Genomic DNA, 20,830 nt, shown 5'->3' with positions numbered 1-20,830 from the left:
GATTCAGTTAACACACCTCACGCAACAGGAAAATCTGATGAGATAAACTGTAGAACTATCAAGATAATTGGGACTTTACGTAGGATTGTCGAAAGGGGAGAAATCGGTCCAAAATCACCCCGAATATCTTGTAGTCTGCACCCAGCATAACACACCTCACACAACAGGAAAATCTGTAGAACCATTAGGATAATCAGGACTTTACCTAGGATTGTTGAAAGGGGAAAAATCAGTCCAAAATCGCCCCCCAATATCTTGGTAGTGTGTGGATGGCTTAAGCATCAGTGAATAACAGAGAAAGAATCAGGAACCGAATGCAAATCACCTTTCCAGCTCCTTAGCTGTTAGTAGCATAAAAACAACAAAATATCCAGAAAGTAATAAAAGCTCAGGTCCGATCCTGACATCCTCCATCGTTGTTGTCAAGGTCAGAATAAATTTATTTTTTATTTACTATTTTTATCATAACCGTATTGTACACAGAAACAACATCACCGTGAGTTTCCCATTGTAAGTTTGACGGCTTTAGCTGCATTGTTTACAAGTTATCTTGTGATTGAATGTTCAGACAAGGCAGGTCTTTAGTTGGAATGCTTTGCATTCCTGTCATTTGTGTTGTAATTTGTAGCATGTTGATGAAATATGTGCCTACAGTCTTTACGTTTCTCTCTCTTTCCTCACAGGGTTGGTGTTTAGTATCTGAAGGGGGCAGAATTGCACTTCAGATCAGTCTTTCTGAAAGAGGGGAAAGGCCGACCCACCTGGACAAACTCAAGCCATACGTGCTGGAGAATATTGTGGTGCTGCTGGTCCTCCCATCACCAGATGCTGTCTGTATGTCAATTTGTAGTTTTATTTTATCCATAATTTCTATTTTTATTTTCCATTTCGCACTTTTGGATTCAAAACCCATATTTGTTGTCTGCTGCAGATACTTGAAGTTCTTGACGTGATTTTTGACTCAAATCGTCCTAGTGATATTTAAAGGTGCACTTTTTGTTAGTGTTTCCCTGGCTTAATTTTTGGCTTTTGTTTATTTATCCGAGTGGTATTTGACTTTATTGTTTACACCTATCAGCATTTTTTTATCTTTTGTTATGATTCTCATTCTAAACACGCCAATAAATTGGAAATTATTGGATTGTGTCCAAACACATTTACGGTGTCCATGGGCATTTAGTGGTGTGGCCACTGTGTCCATTGTGTTTTCACGCTCCCCATGTGAGGTCTGTATGATTTTACTGCTTTTCCTCTCACACTCTTTCGTCTGGACTGCTGAATCGCACCTGTGGGTTTGTGGGGCCCTAGGTGATCATAAAAATGTAAGATTTAAAAAGATTTAATGGAAACAAACAACAACTGAGGCAGACATATACTGTATGCAAAAGCGAATAGGCCTTTAAGGTTTTGTTTACTCGCTACCCAATTCAGATTTGTTTTTCAAATTCAATCATTATGGCTGACTCTTTAAAATAAGGTCAGCCAGACATTGAAAAAATGACAATAAAATTATTCAACTACTGTCAGCTACAGCTGTACGTTTCTCACGTATGTTATAGTGTGTGAGAAATATTCAGTCCAAAAGTGTGAGGAAATAGTGCATTGTTGACCAAATATTTCATTGCCTGGTCATGTGATCTCAACATGGCCACCCCCATGATGGGGAACCCACTCTGTGTAAAATAATTAAACTGCTTTTTCTTATAGGAGTTCACCTTCTATGTGATTGTGATTATAAATGTAGTTGTCTGACTTAATATTATTTACTTCTTTACATCTAAACCTTTTTTCCTGATTACACCGTATTCCTTGATTGCAAGGATCAGTTGTCTAGCATTACACCACCATGTTTGTTGCATTAATGGATGGTGATCTGCTGATCAGTTGATTTATGGCTACATTACTGTCCCTGTTTATATTAGTGTCTTTATCTACTATGTTTGCCTTACTTTTTTTTTATTACAATGTACACTACCATTCAAAAGTCAGTATGATTAAAAAAAAAAAAAAAATTATACTTGCATACAGTACAGCAGAGATCCATTAAATTGATCAAAGGTGACAGAAAAGACTTTTACAATGTGAACTTTGTAAAATACAATGTGAACTTTCTGTTCATTAAAAAATCCTGGAGAAAAATGTATCATGGTTTCCAAAAAAAAAAAAAATTAAGCAGCACAACATTGATAATGACAAGAAATCTTTCTTTAGCACCAAATCAGTATGATTACTAAAGGATAATGTGACTGACGACTGGAGTAATGGCTGCTGAAAAATCAGCTTTGCCATTACAGTAATTAATTAATTTTAATATATATTAAAATAGAAAACTAAGTTTAAATTGTAATAATATTAAACAATATTAATGGTTTTACTTTATTTTTATCAAATATATGCAGCCTGGGTGAGCATAAGAGACTTCTTTCAAAAACATCAAAAAAATCTCTTACTGACCCTAAACTTTTGAGTGCTAGTGTATATGCCTTTGAATTTATGGCATGTACTTTAATGCATTATTGTACTTGCCACTGGAAATATGCTTTTTAGTTTACACCCTGTTGTATATAATAACATACCACTGAATTATTGAAAATTACTGCACACTCTGAGGTGATAATGTAGCCACAATGTTTCTGCATTCATTTTCAGTAATTGAATGATCTTATGAGTCAGTTATTCCGTTTATACCGCAGATGTGGAAAAAAATATATTACCTGTATACTTGTCATAGATTTCATCTCTGCTTTCAAAACCATTAACCTGCTTGAACTCTTCAATAAACTGTTAGATATGAGCATTAACCCCATTTCACTTCCCATGATTAAATATAGAAATATTTTTGTTTAGATTCTCCTTGGATCTGATGCATGGTCATCTTGATAACTTTAGGAATGAATAAATTAATATAATTTAAATTTAAATTACAGATTGATTTTAGTGAAAAAATAAATAATCGTCAAGAAATATTCCACCCCGAAATGACCTGGGGAAAAGTGTGTCATTTAAGCACAGCTAATGGGAAAGAAGTGAACCATTACTTCCTAGATCATGGGTTACACTGGATTTGAAACTTCTTTTTCCAGCTGCTTAGCCACCACCGCCCAAAAAATAACTTTCCTTTTGTGTCATAGCACCACCTTGTGGCTTTGCCACTGTACATTCTGTTTTCCAAGTATGTATTGTACAGGTATATTTTATAACTATATTTTTAATCCACAGCAGATCCCAGAATAGGAGTGTTCATGTTGAACTCAGGGGTTAAAAAGCTCTTTGTTAAGGTATGTGTGGTGAGAATAACATTCTGTTGTGGTTAATTTTGCATATAATCAGATAACATTTATAATGTAATTATAACATAACATCCTGTGTCTTTTTAAGGAGATCCAGCTCTTGTCAAGGACGGACAGCAGCGTAGAACTCACTGAACTGCTTCTCCAGCCTTCCACTTCTAACTTCACTCAAGTGGCTTCACTTTTCTGTAGACGTCAGTACTTTACTGTCAGCCTAACTTTCTCGTGTGTATTCTAATAGTTCACAATGGACATGCAATTATGTTAGCCATGTTTATTTGGTTCTCTTTTCATTTTCTTTTTTAAGGCTCTTTGTCAGCTAAAAGTAAAAGGTGTCAAAGTCAGTTCGGCCTGCAGATATTAGCAAACAGAACACTGAATTTATATCCACTGCTGGAAAGCACACACAGGTAAAGATTTCTATATTAACAGCGTTTTTACTGTAAATTAAATTAATGCTTTAATCATTAGCATCATCTGAAGTTAAATAAAATTAAACACTTTTTTTAAAAGAATGAAAATTCTTTTAAATTCTAAAACTGGCACTGCACTGTTTTGAAAGTTTTAATAATGATAACATTAATAATTGCATATGTACACTACCGTTCAAACATTTTGGGTCATGGAGATTTTTTGTTGTTGTTATTTGTAATTTTTTAATTTTTTTAAGTAAATTAATACATTTATTCTGGGATGCATTAAATAGATTTTAAAAAATGACCATAAAGACTTGTCTTTTATAGTGTTACAAAAGATTTATTTTTCAAATAAACGCTGTTTGTTTCTAATTTTTTTATTTTATTTTTTATCAGTTTCTACAAAAATATTAAGCAGCAACTGTTTTTAACATTGATAAAAGTTATAAATGTTACCCTGGCACCAAATCAACATGAAGACTGGAGTAATGCTGCTGAAGATTCAGCTTTGCCTTTACAGGAATAAATTACATTTTAAAATGTATTAAAATAGAAATAGTCATAATAAATGACAATATTATAAATTGTCATAATATTTCACATTATTACTGTCTTGACTAATTTTATAGCTATGGAGAACATAAGAAACTACTTTCAAAAACATAAAAAAGATACCGACCCCTATCTTTTGAATGGTAGTGTACTTCCTTCACCTCTGTGACACAGTAAATGCTGTGTTCATGCTTTTTGATGCAGTTCTTCTGAAGCTCTAGTCACGTTTGTTACAGAGTTGTTCCTCTCTGTGTGTTTCAGATGGTCGGACTCTGAGCTGAGTTCTTTAGTTCAGGTCAGACAGAAGGAGAGGGGCACAAAGCATGTCGAGCTCTGGCTGTCCAACCCATTCCCCTTCACCTTCAGAATCACTAACATCTTTCTTTCCCAGCATAAACTCTTTAAGGTAATGCTCACCTGAACACCAGAGACTTAAATGTGTAGTGACCACATGCCTTCGAGACTATATTGTGGTAGTTCTGCTTATTCTGCTGGGAAATAGAGGGATTGAGAAGTTGGTGGGTCAATGACTCTGTTAACTTTATATTCACGTCCATATATATTTGTTTTTTGAGGGTTATTATTCAAAGCTAATGTCATATAGTAGGACACTGTTTGTGGACAGTGGCTTTTTTTTCTGCTATTGCCTTGTATAGAACATGTTCAACTGACCATGTGATCCAAGACTGGTCAAAAAAGACTCAAGATTTCGACTAGTGGCAGAGCTTTTATCAACTAGTCAACGTAGCGCTTACAATACACATTAAAGGGTAGATTAGACACATTAATTTGAATTGCACAGAAATCAAGCTCACAAAAATAGGATATTTGTCAAAAAGTTAACACTGCAGTTTAATGATGGTGTAAATTTTCCCATCTTATAGGTTGTAAATTTTACAAAGTCCATGGAAGTGAGCCCTGGTAGCAGGAAGCTTCTGTCTCTTCAGCTACTCTGCAAATCTTTACCCATCAACCTCAGAACCACAATTACCCTGACAACCAGTGTGGGGGTCCCACTGGAGCTTCACCTCCAGACAGATTCATCTGCCTCAAAGGTAAAGCTTGACTACATCAGCATGAACACACATTTAAGGGGATAGTTCACCCAAAAATGAACATTCTATCATTAATTACTCACCCTCATGTCCCGTAACCCGTAAGACTTTCGTTCATCTTCAGAACACAAATGAAGATCTTTCTGATGAAATCTGAGAGCTTTCTGTCCCTCTGTTGACAGCTACGCAACTACCACCTTGATGCCTCAAAAAGTTAATAAAGTGAGATCGTAAAAGTAACCCAACCCAAATTTTCTTAATTTTTCTTGATTGGTTTATACGATGAACAGATTTATTTTCAGCTTTTATTCACATATAAACATTGATCAGTGAACATCTGAAACAGAAGCTCAACCAAAGTTGCTTGACACACGAGAACAAACCTCATTGGTTCTTGCGGAAGCTCAAAGGTGCTGCGTAACGTGAGATCCAACCTCATTGGTTCTCGCTAGTCAAGCAAACATGCTTGAGCTTTTGTTGACCACAAGCTGTTCTGTTTACATGTAAATAAAATCCTTAATTCAATCTGTTCATCATATAAAGTGTTTGTGTCTCCAGAAAATTTGGACTAAACCGCTCAATTCATTTGGATTAGTTTTACGATCTCTTTATGAACTTTTTGAAACATCAAAGTGTCAAGTTGCGTAGCTGTCAACGGAGGGATAGAAAGGTCTCAGATTTCATCGAAAAGATCCTCATTTTTGTTCCAAAGATAAACAAAAGTCTTACCGGTTTGAAACGACATGAGGATGAGTAATTAATGACAGAAATTTCATTTTTGGGTGAACTATCCCTTTATATAAGCATATATTTGCTTCCAAACAGAGAAATAAGGTTCTTGTTGTGTTGACAGAAAACTGTTGACAGATGTGGGTTTTGAAAAGAGAATGCATGTTTATGCTAAATAATATTGCTTGGGGTCACATTTCTTTTGCCAAACTTTGCTCCCTTTTGCCTGAATTGATCACTTTCTTTCCTCAGCAGGGAGATGTTATGTTTGAGGCTGCTGAGGAGTGTGAACAGCTCTGTCCTCTTTATATGTCCCGAGCAGGTGAGACAAACACAACTGGACACATTTGAGGATTTTTCTGAGTAACTAAAATAATATTTCAAGATTCCACAAGTTTTAGCAGCTGAATGTTCCACAAAGTTCCCATGCTTTTTACCCAGTGACTCTTCCAGCTGATCATGATTTTGTTAAATATTTTTTTACTCGCAATTTCTTCCTGATAAACTATTTTAGAGATTACATAAATAGTTTTCTCATTATAAAGTGCCCATGGAATTTAAAAATTAGGCCACTTCATATATCTAGGTTTTCCAAGACTGTGGGAACAGTTTCAAAGGAAACAAACAGTTGAGTGGGTACATTTAAGTACGAAATATTTTAGCTTATTTTAATGCTTGTTTTGTCTTGATTTTGTAAAAAAAAAAATTTCTTCTAAGCGAGGCCCTCTTAGAAGTTTGCTGGTTGAGGACCACTGACTGTTCTAGACTACTGTAAAGTCACTTGTAGTAACCTTGTCTTATAAATGGATTGAAATGATTGTAGCGTACTAGTTTGCACATGTCTTGTGTGTATGGAGGTGCTCAGTCAAAAACTATGTAATGTCCTCCTGTGCAGGACGTTTGGAGTGGCAGCAATCCCTTCACCCAGAATCCTCCTCATCTCTCTGGAGAGTGGACAGCAGCCTGGCTTCTGCACTCTGTGGTCGTTGGCACTGTAGCAAAGAGCTCTCTTGCAGGTAAACATGCAGTGTGTGCACAAATATAGACACAACCCTGTGGAGTCAAATACTGTATATTCATTTTGTATGCTATTTAAACTACATATTTTGTATGTGATTTAAACATGTATGCATTTACCGCAAATGCACATACTGTTTTATGATGTAAATATTTCTGTTTCTGTTTTTTGTGTGTGTTTTGTTCAGGTGGCCCAGGCTTCCTGCAGACCACTCTTCACCCCTGGACTTTGGGGCCACACCGGTCAATGATAGCAAGGTATGCAAATCACTGATAATGATCTTTAGATCTGAACTTTACCTTCATTTTTTTTTCTGTGAAACACAAAATGAGTATATTTAAGAATCTTCAAATGACAATCAACTTTTGATGCATCACATGGATGGAATTATTAGCATTGTGTGAATTATTTTTTTGTGATTTTATGAGACTTATTTGGATCATAAGATTGTTGTACTTTTTATTTCAGGTGAAGAATTTCACTCTGAAAAACCCTACGGGTTCAGTTATTTCTGTGGAGATCCGAACCCTCTCCTCATACCCCGTTCCGCTTGAAGCCCTCGATATGCTGACCAAATGGTATTTATTATAAACACTTCTGGCCTAAATTTGGTTCTGTCAGAAACCTTAGTTACAATGGTATTTATGTATTTATGCACAAGGTTAATAAGCAGAGTCATAAACAGCGCTGTTTTAGCTAGTTTAGTTAGTTTTATTTCAGTTTTACTTCAATTAACGACACCGATATTTAATAGTTTTAAGTTTTGTTAACAATAACAACACTGTTAATGAGACCAGAAATTACATCATGAATGTATATGTTCTAGGTTTAATATTAGCCCACTCTCAGTGAATATCACTACAACAGAGTTTCTGCTGTTGGCTACAAACCATAAGGTGAGGTCATGATCTTTATATAGCATTATTAAGTGTACATGTAGTAAATGTGTCTTGTTGTGGTAACTCTGGTTATAGTGTACTCATATTTTTGCCAACAGGAAAGTGAGCGAGGCAGTATACTTAGATTCCTGCTTCAGCCGTGGGAGTCGAGGACGGTTTCTGTGGCGTACCAACCCACAGAACACAAGCCTGTTACCTCACTGCTCCTGATCAGGTACTGCTCTGCCCTAAATGAGTTGTAATTGAGGGATTTGTATGACTGATCGGTTTACTTATCTCAAATCTGTTTAATGGATTAAGGAAAAAAGTTTAGCTTTTTTGTCGGTATGTTGCTATGTACAGGACTGCATGCTCATAAAAGAACCTGGAATTGTTCAAAAATTTTAAAATTGTCTTTTTCATGCTTGAAATAATCAGGGAAAAAACTTGATTTGACTGTGAATGATCCTTTTATTTAGCACTTAGATCATGCTTTGCCTTAATGTGTACGTAATGAAGTTAAAGGTTCAAGGAGGCGGCGGGAACTGGCAAACGTTCAATGTAAAACTTAAAACGCTTCCCTTCACGGATGACTGCCGCATAGACTAAACCAAAACCACAGCATTAAGTCCCAGGTCCTCTCTCATCTTCCCCTTTCATCACTCCTCCGTTTATCCTTCCTGAGCTCCTCCATGGGACTCCAGACTGGTGTGTCGCTCATTAACATTCGCAAAACGGCCTCACTCCGTTCCCATGGCTCTCAGCCTTGCCCTGCCCTGCCGCAGCGTGGTCACATTACCAGTCACATTCGTTAGAAAAGTTTCGAAGGCATTTTCTCTTCAATTTACCTTCATGTAAAGTAGTGTTTGTTATCCCAGCGCTGCTTGAGTTTGTGTACAGCCATTACCAGGGAAACATCTCTACTTCTTCTGTTCCATAAGCGCCACCTACGGTCTCGTTTCTCGAAGGCTGCATCCTTCTGATGTCGCATTTGTCGGCCGCATACGTCTTAAAGGATGTCTTGTATCTGAAAAGTACATTTTAAATGTATAAATATTTATTATATTTTGAATTCATGTCTTTATGACTTTGTCGGACTCGTTTGACTAGTTGGACTCGTCAGATTACTTTTAATGAAGCAGCCTTATTAGTGACGAATGCGCCCTTTGGAGGACGCAGCCTTCAGCCTGTCTGCCATTTGTGTTCTAACCAAGGTGAAAATCTGAATTTTTTAATGTACAGTTGATATAAAATAAGCTTATGGGCATTCAAAAAAAAAAAAAAAAAGGTGATTCTAAACAGTCTAAACAAAAGTACTGTATCTTGAATTATTCACATAAAATACCTATTTATCATTAATCATTTTGACTCATCCCTTTTCTTAAAAATGTTTTTAAGGTTACAGTATGAGGTTTATCATTTTATAAAACTTTTTTTTAAACTTAGTAGACAACATGTTAAGTCACCCAACCAAAAATTTTAAATTCTGGCTGTCATGGTTAATGTTATTATACTATATTAAATATAGTATAATAACATTAACTATGACAACCAGAATTTGTCTTCGATTCACATTTGTCATTCGATGCCCATAACATTAACTATGACAACCAGAATTTATCTTCGATTCACATTTGTCATTCGATGCCCATATCAAAATGGTTTCAAAATCTGCATTTTTTTCATCTCAAAAATATTTCCAGAATTCGACCTTCTTTATCCCTGCCAGATGCGGAAAGGCTTATCCATGCATTTATCACGTCGAGACTAGATTATTGTAATGCACTTTAGTCGGGTCTCCCTAAATATACTAAGAAATTACAGTATATTCAAAACTCGGCCGCACGTGTATTGACACACACAGCTGTTCAGCAGCATATTTCCCCTGTTCTTTATGAACTCCATTGGCTTCCAGTATCGGCACAATTCGATTTTAAAATCTTGATTTTAGCATATAAAGCCATTCATGGGATAGCGCCGGCATATCTCTAAGCTAGTTGCTCCTTTACACTCCAATTCGTTCTCTCGGCTCTTCCGACTCTTCTACTCTTCAGCAGCCGAAGTCGATGGCTGGTCGTTCTTTCTCTGTTACAGCTCCACGGTTGTGGAATAAACTTCCTCTTGTGATTAAAAATTCCCCGACACTGGACTGTTAAGAAGTCTCTAAAGACCCATCTCTTTAAAAATGCTTATTGTCTCTGAAGTGTACTATCATTATCTTCTGTTTATTGTATATTGTATAGACTGTATATTGTTTTGTGTAGTGCTTTGGGTTGGAGAAAAGCGCAATATAAATAAAATGTATCATCATCATCATCATATATACATTTTTGTTTATGAAAACCCAAAAGTGCATTGTGACGCTCATTTTATTTATTTATTTATTTTTTCGATGTAAAACTTTGTTAAATGATTTTAGTGCGATTCCAGCGCATTTTATCAATATCATGATATTGATAACTATGATCATTTTGGTCACTATAATTGTGATTATGAAATTTTCATACAGTTTCATCTGTAGTTTATAGGGACTTCTGTGTGAGCTGTGCATCGTTACACTATTGACAATAAACATTATTTGCCTGATGTGACCACACTTTTGTTTTTGTTTTCTTCGAGTGTTTTTGCTAGATGTTATCATTCAGTAATTGTGACTTTATCTGTTAACAGGAACAACCTGACCGTGTTTGACATGGTTCTGGTTAAAGGATATGGGGCAAAGGAGCTCCTGAGGGTGGGAGGGAAGCTCCCCGGGCCTGCAGCCTCACTGCGCTTCAACGTTCCCCAGTCCACTCTCATGGAGTGCAGAGATGGTGAGAGACACAGCTGAGCCACTCCTGACGTTTCCTTTCTCAGAGTTTGGTGAAAAGTACACTAGCGCTGGTAGAAGTAGTGATTGTTTACAAATTAATTGTTCTCTTGAATTTTTTTTATTTTTTTTTTTTTTTATTTATAAATTTAGTCCTTTCAGTTACTCTGAATTACCCAGATATTCCCAGCCGAACACCTTTGACCTAAATATTAACAAGTACCCCCTGAGAATTTAACCCTTATAAGCTATTATTTTTTAATGTTCACTCAGGATTTTGGAATCTCCAGAGACCCCAGAAAATAAAATGTGATGTTGTAACATAATAAACAATAACAAAATCATGGCTACTGTGAACAAAAGTCAATGAAATATGCAGAATTGAAAGTAGAAAGTATTTAATAAATGATAACAAAAGAGGAAACGATGACACAAAATGCATTAACTGCATTTTTATTCTCTTTCTCGTCTTTTCACAGGTTTACGATCAAGTAAGCCCTTGTTTGCCATCCAGAAAAGCTTTAAAGTGGAGAATGCTGGCGAGTTGCCGTTGACTGTAGTATCCATGAACATTAATGGATATAAATGTCAGGGTTACGGTTTTGAGGTGCAGCACTGCAGAGCCTTCAGAGTGGACTACAACTCGTCCTCAGAAATCACCATTGCGTAAGAATGTGCAACTTCAGTTTCAGTGTTCCTAACAGAGTGCAATTCTTATGCCGTTCCTTGAAGATTTTTCGAGATGAAATAAAATCTGTTTTACAAATAACTTTAGGACAGTAACATTGTGTAGCCTGTGCTCTCTGCAGAAAGTTGTCTCTGTCTGTTTAGCGCTGTTGGTAGATTTCGTAAAAAAAAAAAATTCTGTATTTTGATGAAATAATAATCCAGAATGCTGCAGCTAGAGTGGTCTTTAATGAGCCGAAGAGAGCACACGTCACTCCTCTCCACACAAAATTGCGCTGGTTGCCAGTTGCCGCTCGCATCAAATTCCGATCACTGATGTTTGCCTACAGAACAACCACTGGCTCTGCTCCCTTTTACCTAAACTCATTACTCCTAACTTAAGTGCCATCCAGAAATTTGCACAAGTGAACGTCGTCTCGTGGTGCCGTCTCAAAGGCACAAAATCACTTTCTCTGACCTTCACCTGGACTGTAATGACCTGCCCAACTCAACTCAATCTGCCGAGTCTGAATTTAGACCCCAAGTACCTGACTGATCAGAGACAACGTCAGGCCATTTTAGGTTCCCTTTTTCATGCTAATTACTGTTCCTATTGCCTATTCTATTTCTGTGGTCTAAAGTCAATGAAACTTAAATGTTTAGCAGCATCTAATGATTTTGTATAATTCAGTTTGGCTGCCATTTCTCTGCCTTGCTTTTGTCATTCGCCTCTATTTATTTATTTATTTATTTATTTTTCCTGCTTGTTTTTTTTTTTAAAGGGATAGTTCAAAATTCTGTCATGATTTCCTCACCCTCATGTCAAACCTCAAACCTGCATTTCGGTAACCAAACAGTTTCCGTTCACATTGAATTTCATTCTATTTTTTGTCCATACAATGGAAGTCAATGGGAACTGAAACTGTTTGGTTATCAGCATTCCTCAAAATATCTTCTTTTATGTTCCACAGAGGAAAGAAAGTCATACAGGTTTTGAACAACTTGAGGGTGAGTAAATGATGACAGAAATTTCATTTTTGGTTGGGTGAACTATCCCTTTAATCCCAACCCGGAAGTTAGCCTAATAAGGTCTGTGACTAACAAAATCGTATGATTCTTAAACATTTGTTCATCATGATAATCTTCACAAATGAACAACTTTTATGATTTTTTTTGACGCGTAAAACAATTGGCTGAAGTCAAAAGCTAAATGTAGGCTGTAAACGAGCTACGTGACTTAAGCGTCACCACTAAGCTTTCGACAACTCTGTTTTTGTTTAAAAACATTTTCGCTGAAAGTTTGAGTTACAATAGTTTGCAAGACTGTGATTATCAACACGTGTCTGTGAAAGCAGACTAGTGAGTAGATGAGACAACCTCTGTAGTCCCATTTAAGTGAAAGCTTTAAAAAGCTTTTTTTTTAAAGGTATTACTGATGTATTTTATATCGTAGAAAAAAAAAACTTGAAAATATCTTGAGCTTGTGTTCACACAGACCTTATTTCAAGCATTCAACCAAAAACCCATTGACTTCAGGTCGATGAAACTGGAAGTGCTAAAATGCGAACTCGTTTTGGGGTTTTGGCCTACAAATATACGCCATCCCTGTACCACTCTATCACACCGTGTACTCCATCATCCTTTTTTCTCAATGTTTTTTTCTTTTCTTATCTGTTTATTTTCTCAACCGTTCTCTCTGTATCTCTCTAGATTTACTCCAGACTTCACGTCTTCGTGGGTGATCAGAGACTTGACTCTGGTAACAGAGCGTGGCTCCATTTTCCACTTCACCCTCAATGTGACTCTGCCTCACCACATGCTGCCCCTGTGTGCTCAGGTGGTACCAGGACCCAGCTGGGAGGAGTCCTTCTGGGTCATCACACTGGTCTTGACCTGGTTAGCAGCCCATATACATACTTAAACCACATGAAATTCTACCTTGTGCATGCAACTTGAAATGGATTCTGTGCATTAATATCAAACCTGTTCTCTCTGCAGTTCCTCTCTAGCTGGTGTGTGTCTGATGGCTTTCCATCAAGCTCAGCACATTCTGAGCGAGTTCTCCACTCCAAGTCCACGTAGCAATCACAACTCTGTACCTCGTGAAAATATCAGTGTCAACCACAGCTCCTCAAATGGTGTCAGGTGAGTCAGCATCAACCTTTGTTATCAGGGCTGCACAAATAATCCAAATAAAATGGAAATCACACACACAATAAAATATTTTCTGTCTTAGAGCGAGTTGGTTTACAGTCAGTGTTTCTCCACACAAACTCAGGTGCTCTGAGTTAGGGTTGCTCTGTTTTATATATATATATATTACAATTTCAAACATTTTTGTGGACAGAGGTTTACATCATTGCACAAGATTTGTAATGAGAATTGTATTAATAACTGTACTGTACGCACAAAGTAAAAGATGATAATAATAATAATAACAACAACAAAGGAGTAAATTATTATTATTGCAATTCGGTAACACTTTACAATAAGGTTCATTGGTTAACTACTTTAGTTAACATTAACTAATAATGAACTGCACTTATACAGCATTTGTTCATCTTTGTTAATGTTAATTTCAACATTTACTAATACTTTATTAAAATCTTGTTAACATTAGGTAATGCACTGTGAACTAACATGAACAAACAATGAACAGCTTTATTTTCATTAACTAACATTAACAAAGATTAACAAAAACCGTAGTAAATGTATTGCTCATTGTTAGTTCATGTTAGTTAATACATTTATTAATGTTTAATAAAGGAACCTTATTGTAAAGCTGTTACCGCTAATTCTTCTACTAGTACTGTAAAATAAAGATTAATATTCAATACAAATATTCAATAATTACTTTTATTAAATAAACATTAATAAATAAACTACAAACTATCAAGCAATGCCTTTTTATATAATAATAAAAATACAATAGTAAATAGTTTCTGCTAGTACTGTAAAATCTAATATTTAGTATTCAATAAAATAAAAAAATGAACATTATCATAAACATAATTATTATTAAAAATATAACAAAATAGTAAACATAGTTCTACTACTAATACTGTAAAATAAATATCTAATATTCACAAATAATGACATTTATTATATAAACATTATTATTATTATTATTATTATTATTATTATTATTATTATTATTATTATTATTATTTAAAAAGGAATTGCTTTTTAGTTTGTGGTTTTTGCACATTGTATTTCTATGTGTTTATTGTGTTTTTCTTTACCTGGAAATACAAGCAGCAATATGTGATGTTATGATGATCATAACACAGTTCAGTTTTTTTTTTGGCTTGATTCTAGTTAGTTTTTTATTATAGACAATTGTATGAGTTGGAGCCATTTTTAACTAACAGTTTTTTGTTTGTTTGTTTGTTTAGTAGAGGAAAAGGCAGTTGTAAGAACTACACTGACACAAGCCACCCCTCTGACAAAGGCAAGGGGAGGGGATCTCCAGCTGTGGCCAATGGGACGATTCGCTCACAGTCCTCATCCAAGAAAAGTTCTGGAGGTTCTTCCCAGCCTCCAAAGAAGCAGACTAAAGTGTCTTTCCTCTACAGTAGATATAAAAATAGCCCTGCATCTGCAGCTGCTAGTGTTTCTGCTACCTCGGACTTTTGCAACCCTCCAACCGATGAAGATAGAGATCACACCTATGAGTTAGACCCAGAAGTTTGTAATAACAACAACAACAATGACATATTTGATGAAACCCTTCTCCCTGCTGAGAAGAAAGAGCACTTTAGAGAATCCATGGAGGACAAGGCTTTGCCAGCTGATATGTTTCCTATGGAAACAGTTCCTAGACTACCTGAAAACGTCACAGCAGGCGTTGTCCCTCAGCCTGCAGATGAAGTGATGGAAGGCGAGGAGTGTAAAAGAAAAACCAATGCTGAAAAAAGGGATTATGTAGATGAAGAGGTAAGAGCTATAATACAGCATAAGAGCGTCACCTTTCGTTTTACCCTGCTAAAATCTGCCTCTGTGAACATTTTTCACCTCACTAAGAAAAATGAGTTGTTTGTGCCCCTCCTTCAGAAGATAGAAAGAGGCGGCGGTCAGAAGAAGAGACCGGAGAAAGATGCAGAACTTGGAGTGTCTGCCACCAACGCCAAAGCAAAGAAAAACACAGGCAGGAGTCGCAGGAAGGCAGCTGAGCTCATTCCTGGGTACGTGTCTGTGATGAAACAATGAAAATGTTCTAGAGTGTTACAAGTAGTAGTGTGATTTGACAGAGAATTGATTTAAATCATGATTCAGTCCAAAGCTATTATTACCCTTACACTAAAGAACATTGCCACACTATGTTTCCTTTATTATAAATACACTACATTAACGCATCATGATTCATTTGATTTTTAGCATTTTAAATCAATTATTGACCGCAATATACAAATACAAAAGCCATATTTTAAGGTGGATATGGTGGCCAAATTTTCTTGTCGGACCAATAATGATAACATTAAAAATGAACATGTATCTGCCGATATTTTGTGCATCCCTAGCTTATTTTTTTTTTTCTTTCATTCTGGCAACCCAACAGACTTCCTGAAAACAGTGTTGTCATGGTGACAGAGAGTGAGAGAGAACCTCCACGTAATGCTGCTAGAACCCGCAACATGAAACCTGAACTACCTAAAATAGGAACCAACCCAGACAGCCCTCTCAAACACAATGGTGAGGAAGTGATGTACAGCAGTTTCTGTCTCACTGCTGCATGTGTGAATGACATCATACCAGTGTTCCTGAACATCCTAATGTTACTACGGTTGTTCAAGACAACATCAAATGGTTTTAAATGATTCAATTTAAAGAAGTCTCTAAGCCGTGTGTCCACCAAAGCGTTTTTTCACGCGGCTGGCGTATTCTTTCAATTGTTTTCAATGGGAGCACCGCATTTTTAAAACAGCATGAGTGTAACGTGGCGCTGAGCGTTTTTTTCACGCTGAAGCACTAAGCGCCTGGCGTTGAAGAATGTTCAACTTTGGGTAAAACGCAGCGTTCATCACTGTCACTTTTTACCCAGCCGTCCAATCACAATGGAGGAGGGGCGGGACAAATACCACACCGACCAACCGCAACATTTTGCTTGTACAACGTTAACAGATGTCAACAACAAGCATAATAATGGAACAAAATAATTTAAAACAAGAGCCAGAGAAAATACGTTACATTGTATCGACATTTTTATATAGAATCAACACAGAAACAAAATGTGTTTGAAATGATATACTAGTAACACTTTCGCGGATATTCCGTATCATAACAAGCAAAGCGTCTCAACTGAAAAAATGCACCCACATTTAGGCGTTTTCTGCAGAACGCCCAGCGGTTTCAGCTGGCTAAAAACGCTTTGGTGGACACACGGCCTTATGCTCACCAAGGCTGCATTTATTTGATCAAAAATACAGTGAAAACAGTAATATTGTGAAAGATCATTACAGTTTAAAGAACTGTTTTCTATTTTAAGATACTTTAAAATGTAATTTATTTCTGTGATTCAAAGCTGAATTTTATGCAGCCATTACTCCAGTCTTCAGTGTCAAATCACATGTATATAGTATATACATGTACATATATACATATATACATGTACACCCATGTATACATGTGTGTGTATCAGTTCTGTTAATCGATTTCTTTTTACACAAACGCAGGCACGTGTTTGGTCAGATCGAGGCGTAAGTGTCCTGAGCGACGTCTGCATTGGGAGTCAGGCTCTGATTCGAGCAGTTCATCAGGCAGTGTAAGAGCCAGCCGAGGATCCTGGGGCAGCTGGAGCAGTGCCAGCAGCATAGAGGGAGAAAGAGACCCCAACAGACATCCCTGCAGGAGTAAGAGATCACACATGCGCTTACTACACACTTTTGTACTATAGGTGCGTTCACGCCATGTTGAAATTACCATCATTTCGAGATTTCATGTCCTCGTAGAGCTCGTAATTACAGCACGTAAACTGGGAATTTTCTGAGAGCTCCTACTTCTCTCTTCATTTAGGCATTGATAGTGTAATAGAAACGCACAGTTCACACTCCAAGGATGTGAACAGAGGACATTTTGTCATCTCGAGCCTAGGGTAATTATGACATGGCGTGAGCGAAGAGAAGAGAAGAGAAATCATTATGAATAACATTTTAATCAAAATTGCTGTTTGGTCTTTGTTTTTTTTAGGAGACAACATCCAGTACCACCCATATCCAAAAGATCGGGAATGTTACCTGAACATGAACCATTCATACAAAACCCAAAGGTAAAATGAGTGACTTAATCACTTGAGTTAAAAAAAAATAGAAAATTGAGTAATCTAGGTGTGATTGACGATCTATTTACACATTTGTCCTCAGCATGAACAATCTATATGTCAGGGAACCATGCCAAAGCCCAGAAGTCTGTCCTGACCCTGTACTCCCTCAGAGCTTCGCTGATGTAGCTGCAGGTGTGGACAAAAACATCGGTGAGGGACATTCTCACATTATTTTTACAGAGAGGATCGTTACGTTTAAGATGTGCGATCTTGCGTTTTATTTATGCGATTATGCATTTTGGTTTCCACAGACGTAATTGGCTCTAATGTGATTGAAGAGACATGGTCACCTGCCTCCGTTCCCATGACCAATGAGTTCAGGTACAACACCGAATCTCTTCCGTTTGTCCCTCAGAGTCCCCCATCCGGATATGACGGGTATGTCTCAGGCTTTTAGTTGTTTTGTATTTTATTTTGACTTCATTTGAGTCCATCCACTGACAAATTCAAATGCTTACGTGTCAATATTATGCAGCTTCCCGTGGAACAACATGAACAGCCAGTGTACCAGTCAGTATCCCTATAGTGATCAGGCCAACTACATGCCAACAGGTGAGGGGTTTTCTCTCACTATCAGAAATGTCTCACTGTAGTACATAGTTACCGAAGGATGAGTGACCATTTTCTTTGTTTTGTCCGTGAAGGTAACGGCAATTACCAAAATGCATTCTCATGCCCTGAAAGCCAAACCATGACCCACAGCCATCAGCCAGTCTGGGGACAGAATGGAGCCCATGACATCAACTCCACATGGGACACTGGCAGTTGTGTGGGGAGCAAGGTGAGATTTACACAAGTGTTTGTTCTTGTCAAGCACTTAAAAAAAAAAAAAAAAAAACATTTATTCGGCAGTAATGTTGTCACAATACTGAAATTCTAACTTCGATACAATAATTTAAAAATATCGATATTTGAGGCAGGAAACCCCAGGTGAATGGGGATTTTTTTTTACTGATATTCCCTTACTTCCCCAGTTGATTGATTACATTTCTGAAATATAATGTTTAAATATGTAAATGAGGCCGTAACTAATTAAATATGCACTAATTTGCATACCTTTCCAGAATAGAAATCCGAACAATGGCTAAAGCCAGGCTTAAATTTCTTTTTTTATGTTGTTGACATAAGAGGCAATGATTTTAGTAATAAAATGTTGTATAAAGTCCGGTGAATGATATATGAACAAACCCCTCAGTAAAAATGTTCAGAATATAGAATGTAAAACTGTAACTTTTGGTGCAAGTACTACAGAAGTGGAGATTTCTGGTTGCAGTGCAAGTGAAAACACAGATAGATAAAATGCAATAAAAGAAATGCTTAAAAGTGTATTTTGGGTGTTTTCTTTCCACTAGTCTGAAGCAACACTATGAAAAGTCAAGTAGCACAAAATCTCAAAATTGACCAATGCACGAAAAACAATGTTTTTGCCTGTAGTTTTTTGTCTTGATACCATTTTTGATACCATAGACAAAAATTGCAACAATTAAAGGCATAAAACTTAAACAGTATCTTGGATGACTATAATCAAAGCCTTTGCACCATCAGGCCAAACAGAGCGGTTCCCGTTATATTTCCACTAAAGCTTGGTTTGGCACAACACGATTGCAAGCCGTTCCCGACCTAGAATTAGTTAGCCCAGTGGTTCCCAATTCCAGTCCTCGTGACCCACTGCTCTGCACATTTTGTATGTCTCCCTTATTTAACACACCTGAACCAGATCATCAGCTCATTAGGAGAGACTCCATGAACTGAACTGAGTGTGTCAGATAAGAGAGACATACAAAATGTGCAGAGCAGTGGGTCACGAGGACTGGAATTGGGAACCACTGCGTTAGCCAACCGTGCTGGTAGAATGTGTTTAGTGACGTCGCCACTAAGGATTGGAACCATACGTACCGCCTGAGTCGAAACAAGATCGGTTTGGCCCGATGGTGGAAAGGCAGCTAAAGTATTTTCTTATCAGCTGAAACTCTGAGATTATGGTAACTCTGAGGGAGATCATATAAAAATAATCATTATTATTTTTTAAGATATAGATATAAATATATTACAATTGTATTACAAATGCACTGTGAAATGCAGGGATGGCGTTCGCTCCGTTTACTGTGAAGCGAGTCACTCTGAGACACTGAAAACCCCAGATCCTGAGCTGCTTACATGCAAGAACACGGTTGCTGAAACATGCAGCTCAAAGGACTTTATACTTGTATCAAAACTGCGGAAAATGAGTTTTGAATGTTTCAAATATTCAGAATCTATGTATCAGATTTTTTTTTTTTCAACACTATAAGGCAGTTCTTGAGCTGCAAGTTAAGAGATAGTCTCATGTTAACATTTAAACTAGTACATTAAGTGTGAAATACAAATGTAGGCATAAAATTCAAAATGCAAACAAATGCAGAAAAAAAGGGTTTACAATGGCATCTGTTTAAAAACAATTTGGACATTCTTATTCTGAGCACCTTAGAAACACCCTTTTTACACACGTTTCCTGTTAAAGTACTTCTCAATGAGAACAAACTACGCAGATTCTTTGTTAAACATGGAATATTAAAGCAATGCTCAAAAACTGACAATTTTTCCCTTATCTATCTTTTCCAGCCATACTTTTCAGGAACCAGAAGTCTGTCACCCATGTCCAGTCTATTTGGCTCTATCTGGACACCTCAAAGCGAGCCTTACCAGAACCACTTCCACCCAGAGCGCTCCGCTCCCGTCTCGCCCCACTCGCCCATCTCACCCGTCGCACCCGTCGCACCCTTCAGCCGTGAACCAGGCGGCGCCTGCCCGGGAAAACAGTACTCCAGCTTCAATCCTTTTGGACCACACATGAATTTGGACATATGGAACTCCTCTTCAAACCGGAGCTCCAACTCTCAGCTCTCCAACGATTCAGGCTACTGTGGGGAAATGTGAGGAAACTGTGCTTTTGAATAATGAGGAAAAAAAGAATGTGCTTTTATCTCTAATTGGGGAAAATGTGAATATTCTTCTTTTATGTTTGTTGTTGTGGTAAGGTTCAGCATTTTGTTGTATATTTTTCTAGATGTTTTGCAAGTTTGACCATCGAAAATAAAAAAAAAAGGTTTTGTATTTGA

General features: G+C 37.0%; 1 protein-coding gene across 4 annotated transcripts in view; it reads left to right on the top strand.

Moving 5' to 3' along the window:
- tmem131l (transmembrane 131 like) overlaps positions 1-20,830 on the top strand; it is a 57,840-nt gene extending 37,010 nt beyond the window's left edge. The window contains exons 9-34 of one of the 4 annotated variants that reach the window (XM_084105664.1): positions 684-834; positions 3,220-3,278; positions 3,379-3,484; positions 3,598-3,700; positions 4,520-4,664; positions 5,143-5,313; positions 6,295-6,364; positions 6,938-7,058; positions 7,248-7,317; positions 7,529-7,638; positions 7,887-7,956; positions 8,058-8,173; positions 10,609-10,751; positions 11,227-11,413; positions 13,124-13,309; positions 13,412-13,558; positions 14,809-15,349; positions 15,467-15,597; positions 15,972-16,105; positions 17,086-17,262; positions 17,600-17,678; positions 17,773-17,882; positions 17,984-18,110; positions 18,208-18,284; positions 18,377-18,513; positions 20,334-20,830. In XM_084105664.1, the coding sequence (XP_083961790.1) occupies positions 684-834; positions 3,220-3,278; positions 3,379-3,484; positions 3,598-3,700; positions 4,520-4,664; positions 5,143-5,313; positions 6,295-6,364; positions 6,938-7,058; positions 7,248-7,317; positions 7,529-7,638; positions 7,887-7,956; positions 8,058-8,173; positions 10,609-10,751; positions 11,227-11,413; positions 13,124-13,309; positions 13,412-13,558; positions 14,809-15,349; positions 15,467-15,597; positions 15,972-16,105; positions 17,086-17,262; positions 17,600-17,678; positions 17,773-17,882; positions 17,984-18,110; positions 18,208-18,284; positions 18,377-18,513; positions 20,334-20,648 (3,783 nt within the window). In that variant the 3' untranslated portion in view covers positions 20,649-20,830. The remainder of the gene's footprint in view (positions 1-683; positions 835-3,219; positions 3,279-3,378; positions 3,485-3,597; positions 3,701-4,519; positions 4,665-5,142; positions 5,314-6,294; positions 6,365-6,937; positions 7,059-7,247; positions 7,318-7,528; positions 7,639-7,886; positions 7,957-8,057; positions 8,174-10,608; positions 10,752-11,226; positions 11,414-13,123; positions 13,310-13,411; positions 13,559-14,808; positions 15,350-15,466; positions 15,598-15,971; positions 16,106-17,085; positions 17,263-17,599; positions 17,679-17,772; positions 17,883-17,983; positions 18,111-18,207; positions 18,285-18,376; positions 18,514-20,333) is intronic. The other 3 variants (XM_084105667.1, XM_084105665.1, XM_084105666.1) reach the window with 3 other exon arrangements.

Source organism: Abramis brama, assembly GCF_963993115.1.
Source record: "Abramis brama genome assembly, chromosome: 2".
In the NCBI taxonomy this organism is placed as follows: Eukaryota; Metazoa; Chordata; class Actinopteri; order Cypriniformes; family Leuciscidae; genus Abramis; species Abramis brama.
This window is presented reverse-complemented; position numbering and strand designations above follow the sequence as displayed.